The sequence below is a fragment of the Pelodiscus sinensis genome, chromosome 6, assembly GCF_049634645.1.
Source record: "Pelodiscus sinensis isolate JC-2024 chromosome 6, ASM4963464v1, whole genome shotgun sequence".
NCBI lineage: Eukaryota > Metazoa > Chordata > Testudines > Trionychidae > Pelodiscus > Pelodiscus sinensis.
The window spans coordinates 40599971-40613639 of record NC_134716.1 but is presented as its reverse complement, the minus strand read 5'-3'; the positions used below and the strand labels follow the sequence as shown (position 1 = coordinate 40613639).

At 42.5% G+C, this 13669-nt stretch overlaps 1 protein-coding gene across 4 annotated transcripts; it reads left to right on the top strand.

Annotated features, from left to right (window-relative positions):
• The first annotated feature begins 846 nt into the window (after positions 1–846).
• QNG1 (Q-nucleotide N-glycosylase 1) lies at positions 847–13457 on the top strand. Of its 4 annotated transcripts, none has more exons than XM_006135871.4 (5): positions 847–2709; positions 2970–3316; positions 4327–4586; positions 9032–9227; positions 12970–13455. In XM_006135871.4, the coding sequence occupies exons 2-5, from the start codon at positions 2980–2982 to the stop codon at positions 13200–13202; spliced, it is 1026 nt and encodes a 341-aa protein (XP_006135933.1). In that variant the 5' UTR covers positions 847–2709; positions 2970–2979; the 3' UTR covers positions 13203–13455. The 4 variants fall into 4 exon arrangements, with proteins under 4 accessions (XP_006135933.1, XP_075787882.1, XP_075787881.1 ...); XM_075931767.1 differs by having other exon boundaries at positions 2687–2818; positions 4405–4586; positions 12970–13457; XM_075931766.1 differs by having other exon boundaries at positions 2690–2818; positions 12970–13456.
• The last annotated feature ends 212 nt before the right edge of the window (positions 13458–13669 follow it).

Here is a 13669-nt window from a genome sequence, read left to right as displayed (position 1 = left end):
TACTTGGTGGTCATTTTTTTTAGATATTCATGAAGGTAATATCTAAAACTGATCTTTTTTTGCCCCCTGCAAGAAAATTATAATTGAAAATTGCTGTTAAGTACATCTGCTTCTGATACAGACTTGTGTTGGTGAAAATACATGATTCAAAGCTTTGCTGCTTGGGAATAAATTGCAAAATATGCAAAAGTTGTGTTTGGTTTGGGTTTGTTGCAAGTGTTTGCCCCTATTTACTTGATTGCTGCACACTTGTCTGTATTACTGACTTTATGTGAATAAAATCTTTCAAAACTTTGTGATATGAGTTACAATGGTAGATTACACCTGAAGCCTTGTCATTGACAGCCTTGCTGATCAAAATAAAGATGAAAGTTGGTGTACTTCTAATAAATAAATTTTCCTTGTTTTTACATCTCAATTGTATAAGGTAGAAATTTTTAAAGAATTGGCAATTTGATAGTATCTAACTCTGTAACTTGTAAAAAAAAATATCCTGGTTTTTCATTGTATACTAGCTTATATGAAACACTTGTAGTGTTTCCCTGTTGTATGTTGGATTACATAGGAAACATTTGTGAGAAATACAAAAAAAAGAAAATATTGCTGGATGTCTCATGTACCTTAACATTTGTATTGACATTATACACATTTTAATTCCACTTCCTAAATAAAAATAAATGGATAAAATAGTTCACCTACTGTACCCATAGCTACATATTATAAATCCAGTTTGTAAGTGTGAAATCTTGTTTTTTTTTTTTTTTTAAATCTAAGCCACTGATGTTTTGATTACTGAAATACTTCTTTTTGCTACTTCAGCCTCCATCCCAATCAGCTATTGGTAATACTGACAAAAGGTGTTAGGATGTTTGTTCTTATGTGTAGGTGTTCTTACTCCAGTTTTACTAGCTCTTTGTTTAAGATAGAGCAGTTTATAAAGAAATGGGAAATTGTCAGCTTCTTCAATCTGAAGCAGCCATAGCTATTTAGAAAGTTTACTTTCTGCTGGTTTGGGGGAGGAGGAGAGGTAGGGAATTGTACCATGTTCACCTCAACAGCAATAAAGAAGAATAACAACTTCCAGCTTTTTACTGCTTCAGAATAGGGCTCTTAGCTTTCAGTGGAAGTTTCTTCTGGCACATGGCTAGTAGCAGATCCTCCACTATTAAAATGTGTTTAAATTCAAAGTAAATGCATTTGATCCTTTTTTTCCTTCTGTTCTTTGCTCTAATCATGAGCGGCTATAGTATCTGCGATGGGGGGGGGAGAGGGGTGTTAATGAAAAATGGAAGTTCAAGTGGTCGATTAGTGGTCCACTTATTTGTCCTGCTTCAACCACGTTTGGCCCTAGGAAGGGGCAAATACATTAAACCATGTAGAATGTAAAGTCCATTATGAAGTTGAAGTTCAAAAGTAAGCTTCTCATATGGAATTACTCGGCTGAATTAAATCCACACCTCTAGCAATGGTACAAAAAAAGCAGGTGGCTGAATTCTAGGGAGGAGGTGGGCAAGGGTGGTGCCTTATAGGTTTTTTTGTGTGGTCTACAAGACGTTTTGTTGCCTATGTGCAGGGGTGCTAAATTTTGATTTTCATGTGCATATTTCCCTTAACAGTTTTACGAAAGTGACACACACAGGAAGGGCACATGAAGTGAGATGCTTGCTTACAGCAAACAACATTCTGAGAGCCTGGTGCATGCTCTGCATCCAAAAAGTTGTTACAGTTCAATCCATGTATACCAGAAATTCTAGGTATGCAAGTGCACTTGGCAAAACTACCATCTCCTGGGAGACTGTTTTAGGGTAATCTTGTGGCTCACTGTGATGGAGGGCTACTCAGCCAGCCCATTCATTAGTCTAGTTTGCCCCTCTGGTCTAGGGAGAGGGACACTGCTAATATTAGTTGCTTCATATGCAGACTGCTGTTTATATTATTGATATAAGGTCTGTATTAATGTAAAAAGTAAATGAGCCAGAAACTAACACTACTGAGTTCTGAAAGAGCCATTGTAATCAGGTGGACCAATGAGTGGGAGTCAATGTTACCTTTGCTCTTTTCCAGCCAACAGCAGAATAAAATGTTTATGTGCCACGCCAATAAAAACAAAACCTAACCGGTGTGCTATGCTAATCAGCTGGGTGGCATTTAAATTAAGCCTATTACAGGCATGTAACTTGCAAATGAAACACGGCCCTTTCTCTGTTCAAATCACTTCGAACTGATTGTTACGTCTACAATATAGTTCAATCAAAATGCGTTTTTCTGCCTCCCCTGTATTTTCTCTTATCCCCAAGCCCCCCTTTGCCCCCAAATCAGCAGCTGCCCTCTCTTTTCATTGCACCTGGTGTGTCAGAGTTTGGCAGAAGTTCCATAAAGTGTCTGAAAGGCAGAGTTTGAAATGGCTCTAAAGGCCAGGCCGCAGCCCTCAGTGCCTTAAATCGCTCTGGCTACTTGTGCCTGGGCCTGCAACTGGACTCGCTAGCAGGCTCACCGGGCCCCAGAGGAGCAAGTTGTATTTTTACGCCTGCAAACAAGGCAAGTTCTCATTGGCGACTGAAGGTGTGACGGCCGGAAGGGAGAAGGAAGGGGCGGGCCATGCGCTGCGAGTGAGAGGTTGTTCCTATTTGTGTCTGGTACTGAGAGGTTGTTCGGACGCTGGCCGTGTGGAGCCCGCCTTGCGAAGCGCCTGGCCGCGCACGTGCCCAGGTAACCAGGGCATGCAGGGGACGCTCCTTTTCGTTGTAGCAGCGCCCGCTCAGGGCGGCGGTCCCGGGCGTTCCGCTCTGTCTGGAGCAGCGAGATGCTGCGGAGGCCTGTAGGTAACCATGAGCCGGGGGCGGGGCTAACAGACCGCGGGACCAGAATGATTCCAGGAGCCAAGGATGTGCAGGTGTAGGACTCCCCTGGGTCACCGTTCGCTCTGTTAGAAACAGTGACTGTGGATGCTTTTCTTTCCCCATCCCTAGACGGAGAGCCATGGAAGAGTTCCTGTCCCCTAAAGACTCTGCCCAGCTCATAGCCGAGAACAGCCGCGATGTGTTCATTGAAGAAGTACAAGTAAGGAAAGTTGCAGAGTTTCTGTTTGACAAAGTCTCAGCGAAAGAGTTCAGCGTGACTGGATGGAAAGCTCTTCACGAGTTGAACCCTCAAGCAGTGAGTGATGATGCAGTGAACTGGGTGTTTCTTGCAGATACCCTTAACTTTTCCTTTTGGTCTGAACATGAAGACCGTAAGTGTCTGGTGAAGTACAGAGGCAAGATGTACAGCGGTTACTGGTCTCTTTGTGCTGCAATCAACAGAGCACTTGATGATGGTTAGTGCATAATTTTTCTGAATTGTAATAGAGGAGCATGGTTGCTATATGCCCAAGTTGTTTATTAAATTAAAAATCTGCATACTAGTTATCATTATGGTGAGGAAAGTCAAGACTGTCTCATAGTCAGTTTCAAATTCACTCCCTGATCCTTCAACAAATATATGGAGGTGAACAGCTCAGCATACCTAGATAGTCCCTTAAAGTTTTATATAAGATGAACTAAAACAATATCCATTCTGACAGAAAATAAACTAGTCATGTATGTGTAAAGCAGTTTCTGTCTCTTGGGTTATATTTTCCTATTAACTATACTTTTGACAGCTACATAGTTATATGCATATGTGACTTCTGTTACTTCATGTACATATTTTTAAATTTAATTTTATATACTTGTGATTAACAAATCTTGTCCATAGTGAGACTATTAGAAAATTCTCTCCTGTTAATCAAACACCAGTGCAGCGCCAGCAGATCTAGGAACCACTGTTCCTGGTGTAGGCTCATGCTTCCACAGTTGGTGTCACTGACAGAGTGCTAGACCAGTGATGAAGGTATTGCCAAAAATTCTCAGCATAGGTCTTGCTAACATTGTTAGGAAGAAGCCACAAAGAGTGCATATAAAAAGGGGAACGCTATACAGATATTTTATGTTCATTCTCAATGACTGGGAATTAAAATCAATGTTGATATTTGCATGAGATATTACTTAAACTTCAAATCAAGCATTGAAAACTAGTAGAAATGGGGGAAAAATACAGAAGAGAGAGAAGAAAGGAACAGTGGTGACCAGCTATTGAGATCTATTATCTATAGGAGCCTACAGACATATCAAGCATTATTTCCATGTAATACCAAACATAATAGTTGACTGGACACTTCATCTTAATTTGTGAACAAAACTTTCTAGTATACAGCTGTAATATGATTGGTCCAATCACAAGTGTATTATTTTGCAAATACTTGTATGATATGATGTTCTAAAAGGTTATATTTTTACTTTTCTGAAGGAATACCTATTACGAGTGCCACATATTATGCCTCTATGACACTTGAGCAGGTTAGACATGTATTTCGCTCCGATACAGATGTCCCTATGCCTTTGATTGAAGAGAGGCACCGTATTCTGAATGAAACTGGGACAATTCTGCTTGAGAAGTTTGGAGGGTCTTTCGTCACCTGCGTTAAAATGAGTGAGAAAAGTGCTCAGAAGTTACTGCGTGTAGTAGTAGAGAATTTTCCTTCTTACAGGGATGAGGCTACATTTAAGGTAAGTTAGTTCTGCTTGGGAAATTTGAATTTCAAAAAATTCAATTACTATTGAGCATATGCTGAAATTATTGTAAGGCTGTCCATGAAAACTGTCTCTCTCTTTTTTTTTTTTTTTTTTTTTTTTTGTAGTGACAATAGGTCAAATTTTGTCAAGAATTGAGATCTTGGGAAAATACACATTGATAACATCAAAATATAACAGAAACATTGCTGTGAAATCTTATTGTTACTATTGAAATTCAAAAATTTTTCCCCTATCTTTACAATCCAAACAGTGGTAGTGCTTGAGAACCTGAAAGTGAAACTGACTATACAATTTTTATTGACATGTGTCTCAGTTAAAAAGCAAATAGCCTGAAGTGGAAAGCAAATCTGTTTTTTAAAATAATATTTAATCTTTAATAAAATTTCAAGAATTACTTTATCACTTGCTTAACAAAAGTCTTCACACTACTTGAAAAGCAACAAGGACAGCTCCCCTCCCCCCACCCTCACCCTACCTCCCTAAAGAGAGCCTGGGGGATGAGAGGCTTGGGCAGTCCTGGATAGGGACGGGGTCTGCCTGGTGATTGTCTCTCTGCTTCTCATAAATCCATATAGAAAAGAAGAATCCCATTCCAGGCACATTCCATTTTCCTGGCAAAATCCAACCCTTACTTTTAAGTTATGTGTAGCTTACACTGAATTTGGTGTACAGGCAGTCACCGACTTACGCGGATCCGACTTATGTCGGATACGCAGTTACGAACGGGGCTTTTCTCGTCCCAGAGGACACGGACTGCGGGACCTCGCGGTCCCGCCTCCTGTGTACTCCGGGGCGAGAAAAGCTGCTCCGTGTCTCCCTGGTCTGCAGACCAGGAAGATGCAGAGCAAAGCCGCGGAGGGGCTCGGGCAGCTGGGCAGCCCAGGCGCGCCTGGGCTGCCCGGCTGCCCGAGCCCCTCCGCGGCTTTGCAAAGCCTCAGGGGAAGCCAGCAGCGGGACAGCCCAGAAGCGCCTGGGCTGCCCCGCTGCCTGAGCCCCTCCGCGGCTTTGCTCCTTGTCTTCCTGGAGACCCCCCCCAGCAGACCAGGGAGACATGGAGCAAAGCTGGGGAGGATGCCGGTGGGACCGCGGCGCATCTCTGCGGTCCCGCCGTCCGGGTTTCCCTGGGCTGCTGGGGGGCGCAGCTAGTGCGCCCCCCAGCAGACCATGCTTTTCTCGCCTGGGGTAGAGCAGCTGGGGCTGCTGGGTTGGTCCTGCAGCGCCGCTCCTCAGCGCTACTGGACCAACCAGGCAGCACCCCTGCTGCTCTTCCCCAGGTGTCCCCAAGTCAGCCGCTGCTTAAACTGATCAGCGGCTGACTACAGGAAGCCCGAGGCAGAGTTGCTCTGCCCCGGGCTTCCTGGAATCAGCCGCTGATCAGTTTCAGCAGTGGCTGACTTGGGGACACCTGGGGCAGAGCAGCTGGGGTGCTGCCCGGTTGGTCCCCACAGCGCCGCCCCTGCGGGGACCTACCAGCAGCGCCCCAGCTGCTCTGTCCTAGGCATCCAGATTCAGCTGCTGTTGAAACTGATCAGCGGCTGATTCCAGGCAGCCCAGGGCAGAGCAACTCTGCCTCGGGCTTCCTGTAGTCAGCCGCTGGTCAGTTTCAGCAGCGGCTGAATCTGGAAGCCAGTTCCGACTTACATACAAATTCAACTTAAGAACAAACCTACAGTCCCTATCTTGTACGTAACCCGGGGACTGCCTGTATACTGAATTTGGTGATCCTAGCCCTTACCGTTTAGGAGGAGTTCTTGAAGAAACAGACAGACAACCTCTCTCAGGATAGATTTGTATTCTAGAACCGTGGTCCCCAACCCGGTGCCCGCCGGGCTCTTTACATGCACCCACGGAGCCGCGGTCCCCAACCCGGGTGCGCCGCGCGTGCCCTGGCCCTGGCCCCGGCCCCGGCCCCGGCCCCGGCCTTGGCCCCGACCCCGGGGGCACTGCACGTGCCCTTGCCAGCTCCGGCGCCGGCCTTGGCCCCGCCCCCGGGGGCGCCGTGCGTGCCCTGGCCCCGGCCCCAGCCTTTGCCCTGCCCCCGGGCGCGCGGCGCTTATGGGGGGAACGCCGGCCCCGGGCGCACGGCGCTTACGGGGGGGAGTGCCGGCCCCGGGCGTGTGGCTATGGGGGGGGCCCCGCCCCCGGGCATGCGGCTGCGGGGGGCCGCCCCCGGGCGGGCAAGTGTCCCTGCCCCCTGGCGCCCGGCAGGTGAACGGCCACGCCCCCTGGCGCCCGATAACCTGAAAAGGTTGGGGACCACTGTTCTAGAAAGTCACAGGTACAATGAGGGTCCCATTGTACTAGGATCTATATAAAAACACCAGAAGAGATTATTCCAGTGCCTGAAAGTGTATATTCTGATTCCACTAACTTTATTTTTCCTTTTAGCTGAACTTACAGGATTTTTTTCCCTTGTCGTCTTCTCCCTATTTTAAGGGTTTCAGCAACCACTGAAGAAATGTTTACTTTAATAGAGTATAACAATTTACAGTAGCTTAGGATCTTCACTCATGACCCCTGCTGATTTGAGGTGTTGTTGCATGGATGACTATGCAATAGAATTAACCCATAATGTTATGCTTCTGCTCAGTAGATTATCTCTATAGGGATGGAGCACAATGAAATAGATTGAATCGAAGTCTTATAAAAGGACTGCCATACAGGAAATTTGGGTCAGGTTATTTTTGCTTCATTTGTTGGTATCTCCTGTCTATACTGGAACTGATCTGCACTAGCATGTTCTGTCCTGGGAGTCAGAGCCAGTGAACTGTTGTGTTTAGTCATGTCTATACGAGCACTCTGCTATCACATTACATGTGAAGAAAACTTTCATAAGCATCAATGATAAGAGGTGCAGACTTTCAAGATACCTTTTTTGAACACCTTAACTGGAACCTAAAGCATACTGACAACATGCAAAGAGGGAACAGGCCAGTAAACTACAAAATGGTATTTATAACTGATAGTTGATTTTTCCATAGCTGGCCTTGATTAGGTGACATGATTTTATTTCTTTGTATGGTTTCCTACTGAGAAATAAGATGTTTTGTATATGGGAAACTGATGAGTTGGAATTATTATTTATGCAGGATATTATTTAATAACTAGCACATATAGACCTGAGCAATGCTGGATAAAAGGAAGAGCTCAGGGTAGGGGATTAGGGATGTGGGCAGGGGAATGTGCAAGAGGCTGGCCACTACATTGGGCTAGCCAGGGCAAGGGGAGGAGTGGGGGAGCACCAGCTTCCTGGGCAAAGAGGCAAAGGGGAAGGTGAGCGGCGTTGCGGTATTGCAGCAATGGATGGGGGCCATGTGTGACAGCAGTGGGAGTTAAGGTGTTGAGATCAACTTGAGGGTTCCAGTGGCAGTTGGATATCAAGTTGTGTAGCTATTTCTGGTCCATACCAATGCACAATTCATCTGGCCCCCCCTGCCCCCCCTGGAATTTCTTCATGCCTCCCAGTTTGGGAACACATGCTCTATTCTCTGGAGTAATTTAAAGTGCTTTTTTAGAAAAAGTAATTGTTTTGCTCTCCATTGTGAATTGTGACAATTTGAGGGAAGGGAATGTGATGGGGTGGAAGTATCCAGATATGTAATGAAAGTCCCATCTCCTTTGTAAGTTGTCTATAATAGCCATTTTGTAGCTGTAATTTAATCAGATCTTGGGTTTTTTAATGATAGATAAAAATATTTATAGTTATAAGAGCTAGAACCCCAAGGTGCATATTTTAACTTGACACTTTGAGATCAATGGGACTACACACAGTGCATTAAATGAAGCACATGCATAAGTCTTTACAGGATTGAGGCCTAAATTAAAAGCATTTTCACAATTAAGCAAATGTTAAGCTTCAGATTATAATATAGTTTCTGAAATGAATTTTCCTTTCTACTCCCTGTGTAACTGGCAAGATGTATGGAGTGAACGTTAAGAAGTGTTATCTTCACTGGACTATTGTTTGATCAGTATTAAAGGCAAAATGTTGAACTCGATGTACAAATGGTTTGATCTAGCGAGATGCTCCCCATGTTGCTTTCTTTCTGATAAAATCTTGGATGAGACTAGGCTCCTGAAACAAACTTTGTAATAACTGGGCTCCAACTAGTGTAACTCATAGTCAATAAACCAATTCAGCTTATAACCTGACATCACATTGATTCCCATGCATAATACACCAATCTTACTCAATAACCTGATATCTTAGTTCCACTTAAGTAAATTCAAATGTATTTCTTTTTATATGCAAAAAAAATTGCAGTTGGTTCTATGTTTTTATTTGAATATATAATTGGATACCATATTCTTAACATCCTTAGTTGAGTAAGCATAATAATGACTATCCTTTAGCAAAAGAAAGTTTCTGAGTGCCTACATATCTCAGGTTCCTAACCAATTGTGTTCTTGTCTGTCAGGGCAAAAAGGTGTCTTTTTATAAACGGGCACAAATTCTAGTGGCTGATACGTGGAGTGTATTGGAAGGGAAAGGAGATGGCTGCTTCGGTGACATTTCTAGTCTGACTATATTTGCTGACTATCGTATACCTCAAGTCCTTGTTCACCTGGGAGCAATGAGATACTCTGATGAACTGATGAGGAAACTCCATGCAGGTTTGCAAGTCTTTTATTGCATCAGTGTTCCTGAATATTCATTTTGTAGTGTAGAGGGAGAGGGATAGCTCAGTGGTTTGAGCATTGGCCTGCTTAAACCCAGGGTTGTGAGTTCAATCCTCATGGAGGCCATTTAGGCATTTGGGGCAAAAATTTGTCAGGGATGGTACTTGGTTCTGCTGTGAAGGCAGGGGACTGGACTCGATGACCTTTCAAGGTCCCTTCCAGTTCTAGGAGTTAGGCAATCTCCATTAATTTAATTTAATTTAAAGATGATTCACCTCTATGAAAGAGGTATGGGATGCATTTCTTTTCCTTCTGGTATGTAGATTTATCATCCAGTTAAGGCAAAAGCATGGGAAACAGTGTTCCCTCTGTTCCTTTCCATCTACATGTGGAATAATTTTTATGTGCATTGAGTCATGTGCTAACATGCACCGCCAGAAGAAACACAAACCTAGCTTTTGCTGCTCTACTAATCAACTTGGACTGCCCAAGCACTCAGCTTACAGGGAACACTGGAGAGGAAGTACATGCTCTAAAAATCTGGGATGAGAGGGCCTCTGTCATCCTTTTTGTTTTATATAAATAGTAAACTGTAAATGTATGTGGATTAAACACTACTAGGGCTGAATTAAAAAGGATGTAAACACTTCAACACTGAGCTTTAGTAGGGTTCTAGTACTATTTTCAGTAAGGTTGTAGCTTTCACTTTGTGTCTATATTAGTTAGAAATCTGCAGCTGGCCTATGCCAGCTGATTCTGTCTCACATGGCACTGGCTACAGGGCTGTTTAATTGTGGTGTAGACATTCAAGCTCAGGTTGGAGTCTAGTTTGGAGCTCCAGCTTAAGTTTGAAAGTCTATATATAATTAAACAGACCCTTAGCCTAAACTCTGAATCTGAGTCAGCTGACACGAACCAGCTACAGGATTTTAATTTCAGTGTAGAAAATACTCTTAGTGAGTTTCTAATAGTTGTACCTACCTTCTCCCTGAACTTGAAAAAACAAAATGGTGGGGAGTGCTAACAGTTACTGTCTCTGAAAAGAACAGTACAGGCAGTCCCCGGGTTACATGGATCCGACTTACATCGGATCCCTACTTACAAACGGGGTGAGGCAACCCCACACTAGCTGCTTCCCCGCAGCAGACCAGGGAGACGCGAAGCTAGCGCCTCCCCCAGCAGACCAGGGAGATGCGTAGCGGCTTTTCTCAGCAGACACCTCAGCTTGAGAATAAAGGACTGAGGGAAGTGAGGTGTGGGAGAATAAAACTGAGCTCTGGAGAAATGTTTGGCTGGAGTTTCCCCTACAATATGTACCAGTTCCGACTTACATACAAATTCAACTTAAGAACAAACCTACAGTCCCTATCTTGTACGTAACCCGGGGACTGTCTGTAATATAGAAACAGAAAGGTATTTTGTGATGGTATGTCTACACATCAAAATTATTTTGGGATATCATAGGTATCCCGAAATAGCTACCCTGCGTCTTCACAAGCCACCCATTATTTCAAAATATTTTTTTAAATAACACGTGCGCTATTTTGCCATCACAGTAACCCTCATTCCATGAAGGTTAAGGGATGTCTCGAAATAGTACTTTATTTCTAAATTTGGTGCTGTTTAGACAACACCTAATTTCAAAATAGCCTATTTTGAAATAAACTTGTGCCAATCCAATTACTATGCTTCTGCCTTTGAAATATAGCAAGAGCCCCATAGCTCTTGCTACATTTCAAAGGCAGCACAGCACAGAACCTGGGGTGAATGGGAACTGCTTGAGTCCCTGCTCACCCTGGGTTCCCACTATGCCTCTGCTTCTGCCTTTTAAATGTAGTAAGAGCCGCGGGCAGCTCTTACTACATTTAAAAGACAAAGGCACAGCCAGGATAGCGAGAGCCCCGCCCCACCCTACCCCTTATCAACTAATTGTGTAGGAGATTCCATCGACTACTTGATTAGCTGGTTAATCAAAATGTAACATCCCTATCTGACACATGTACTGACAAAACATACTTGTATCCAACAAATGCAGATTCCATATTATGTTCCTTTAAAATTGATAGAGACCTATGCAGACACAATTTGTATCTGCAGACATGATCCACAGATATCCACATCTGCAGATTTGCAGGGTTCTATTTATTGATGTTTGTTTCCATTTTCCTGTGCATATTAACTGTAAAACAACTAATAGTAGAAGTCAAATATCGGAGGGGTAGTGTTAGTCTGGATCTACAAAAGGAGACGAGGAGTCCTGTAGCACCTTATAAACTAACAGATGTATTGGAGCATAAGCTTTTGTGGGGGGGGGGGGGAAGCTTTTGTCTTTGCCCACGAAAGCTTATGATCCAATACATCTGTTAGTCTATAATAGTAGAAGTGGAATTTGTCTTCAGATTTGTCATTTGCTTGTTTCACTTTTCTCATTGAAACCTGTAGCCTGTTTTTGGCTTAACCACTTCTCCTTGTGCTTTTGGCTAATTTTGGCTGTTAATTTAATCTCTCTGATGAAACAATGCTGCCTGGCAGTAGGGTAAATCCAGTATCATGACACTATAAACAATAGTTCATTTATTAGATCTACCATCTTCTGCCTCCTTAATGACACCAATCATTATTTAAAAGCAGCTCCCAGTCTTTTAACCTTTTGTTTTTCTTCCCTTTGGCAAGTCTTCCAGAGCAAACAAAATCCTCTTATTGAAAAACTGAATACAATGCATTGCACTTTGTACATGTACCCAATGTTGCTCTCCTGCAGTATCCCTGGTTTCAGTGTTCACAAAGCTTTCACTATTGACTGGCAGCATCAAATACAAACTAAAAGCTACAGTTCCCTCTTGCGGCACTGGAGAGAGGTAAAGACATCAAAATAATAGAATGAACTGTAGTCTCATCTAATAATGGTTCAGGACACAAGACACAATCTTTTATTTTCAGGATGACTCCGTTTTAGCTGCTAAATCCTTTTTATATTAAAAGAGCCTTCTCTTCAGTTAGTTAGCTATTTAGGAGTAGATTAACTCATCTAAAATATATATACAGTCTAGATATTACATTTGGCTATACATTGTTTGTCTTCAGAATTATCTTCAATGGTGAAAGTGGAAAAAATTGCAGCATCTACATGCAAAACATAATGTGCATGTCTTATATTTTTCCATTGATGATATAAAAAGTGAGGAATTATATGGAACATAGGATTTGTTCGTTGGCTTTTTGGAAATCAGGAGCTTAAGAGTCTTATGGTCTTATTCTAGTGTTGGGGTTATATATTCTGATTCTGTATGCAGAGGTGGATACATAATTGTCAGTTTCTTGTCAGAAAAAGATAAGGACTAGAATTGCAGTATCAGGTATATTAATAAATGTATGCAGTTTGCATTGCACCTGTCTGCAGCATTCCAGTTTTTTGGATAGAACTATAGTATCTTTATTTGCCTGTAGATCAGCCCTTCCCTCAGCCACAGCCTCCGTCTGTTGTATTTTAGAAATAACTAAAATATATAGGACATACTTCTCAATGTATGGGAGTTTATCAACACAGCAACTCAGACATATAAATAGCGAAACAAAACTCCTAGAAAACACACAGGCTGAATTTCCTTTATTTATAGTGCACTATTTTAAATGTGAAACTCTGGGGTATATTTAACTATATGTATCTTAAAGGGAAAGTGTTTTATATTCTGTGATTCCTGTTCCACTGAACATTAGAGATCTCTGTGTTCTATAGGAGTAATGTTCCAGTCTGGAGATGTACAGGAAGTAGAGATCCGAGGTTGTTCTATTTGGTGTTGTGGATTGATTTGTGATCAACTTCTGGAACTCTATAAGAAGAAGGGACAAAACATGAGAGAGAAAATAAATGCAGTTCTTCTTGATTATTATCTGTGGGACTATGCCCGGGATCATAGGGAAGATATGAAAGAAATTCCAATTCATCGTGTACGTTGCATATACTACTAAAACCACCAGTTTTGTAGACCTCTCACTGAAGTATCATGCAGATTTGTTACTTCTACCTGTAGCTTTTTATATACTGACTTCAAACATGTAGCTGTAAATTAAATATCTATTCTCTGATAAATTAACACTGTATCCATCACTGCAGCTGTGTATTATTTCTCCATTGAGTTCACATTCAGGTAAGGTCTGATTTTTGTAATCAGTAAAGAGTTATGCTTGGAATAAAACTGACATCTGTGTTTATTTAATCAAATGTTAAAGTTGAATCACTTGTTTCAATATATATTCAATTACTTTATATAATTTGTATTGTAAATCTTAAACAATATCACTGCATTTTCATAAACATATAGGGCTGGAAGGGAGCTTGAGAGGTCATCAGGTCCAGCCCTCTGCACTAAAGCAGTATGAGATAAATCTAGACCAGTCCTGACAGCTGTTTGTCCTTCTTCCTCTTAAAGATCTCT

Excerpts from the sequence above, each read along its gene's own strand:
- QNG1 (XM_075931766.1), top strand. The coding sequence starts at position 2,721 with ATGCAGGGGACGCTCCTTTTCGTTGTAGCAGCGCCCGCTCAGGGCGGC. Across the intron at positions 2,819-2,969 it reads GCGAGATGCTGCGGAGGCCT|ACGGAGAGCCATGGAAGAGT; the intron begins GTAGGTAACCAT and ends CCCCATCCCTAG. Across the intron at positions 9,228-12,969 it reads GATGAGGAAACTCCATGCAG|GAGTAATGTTCCAGTCTGGA; the intron begins GTTTGCAAGTCT and ends TGTGTTCTATAG.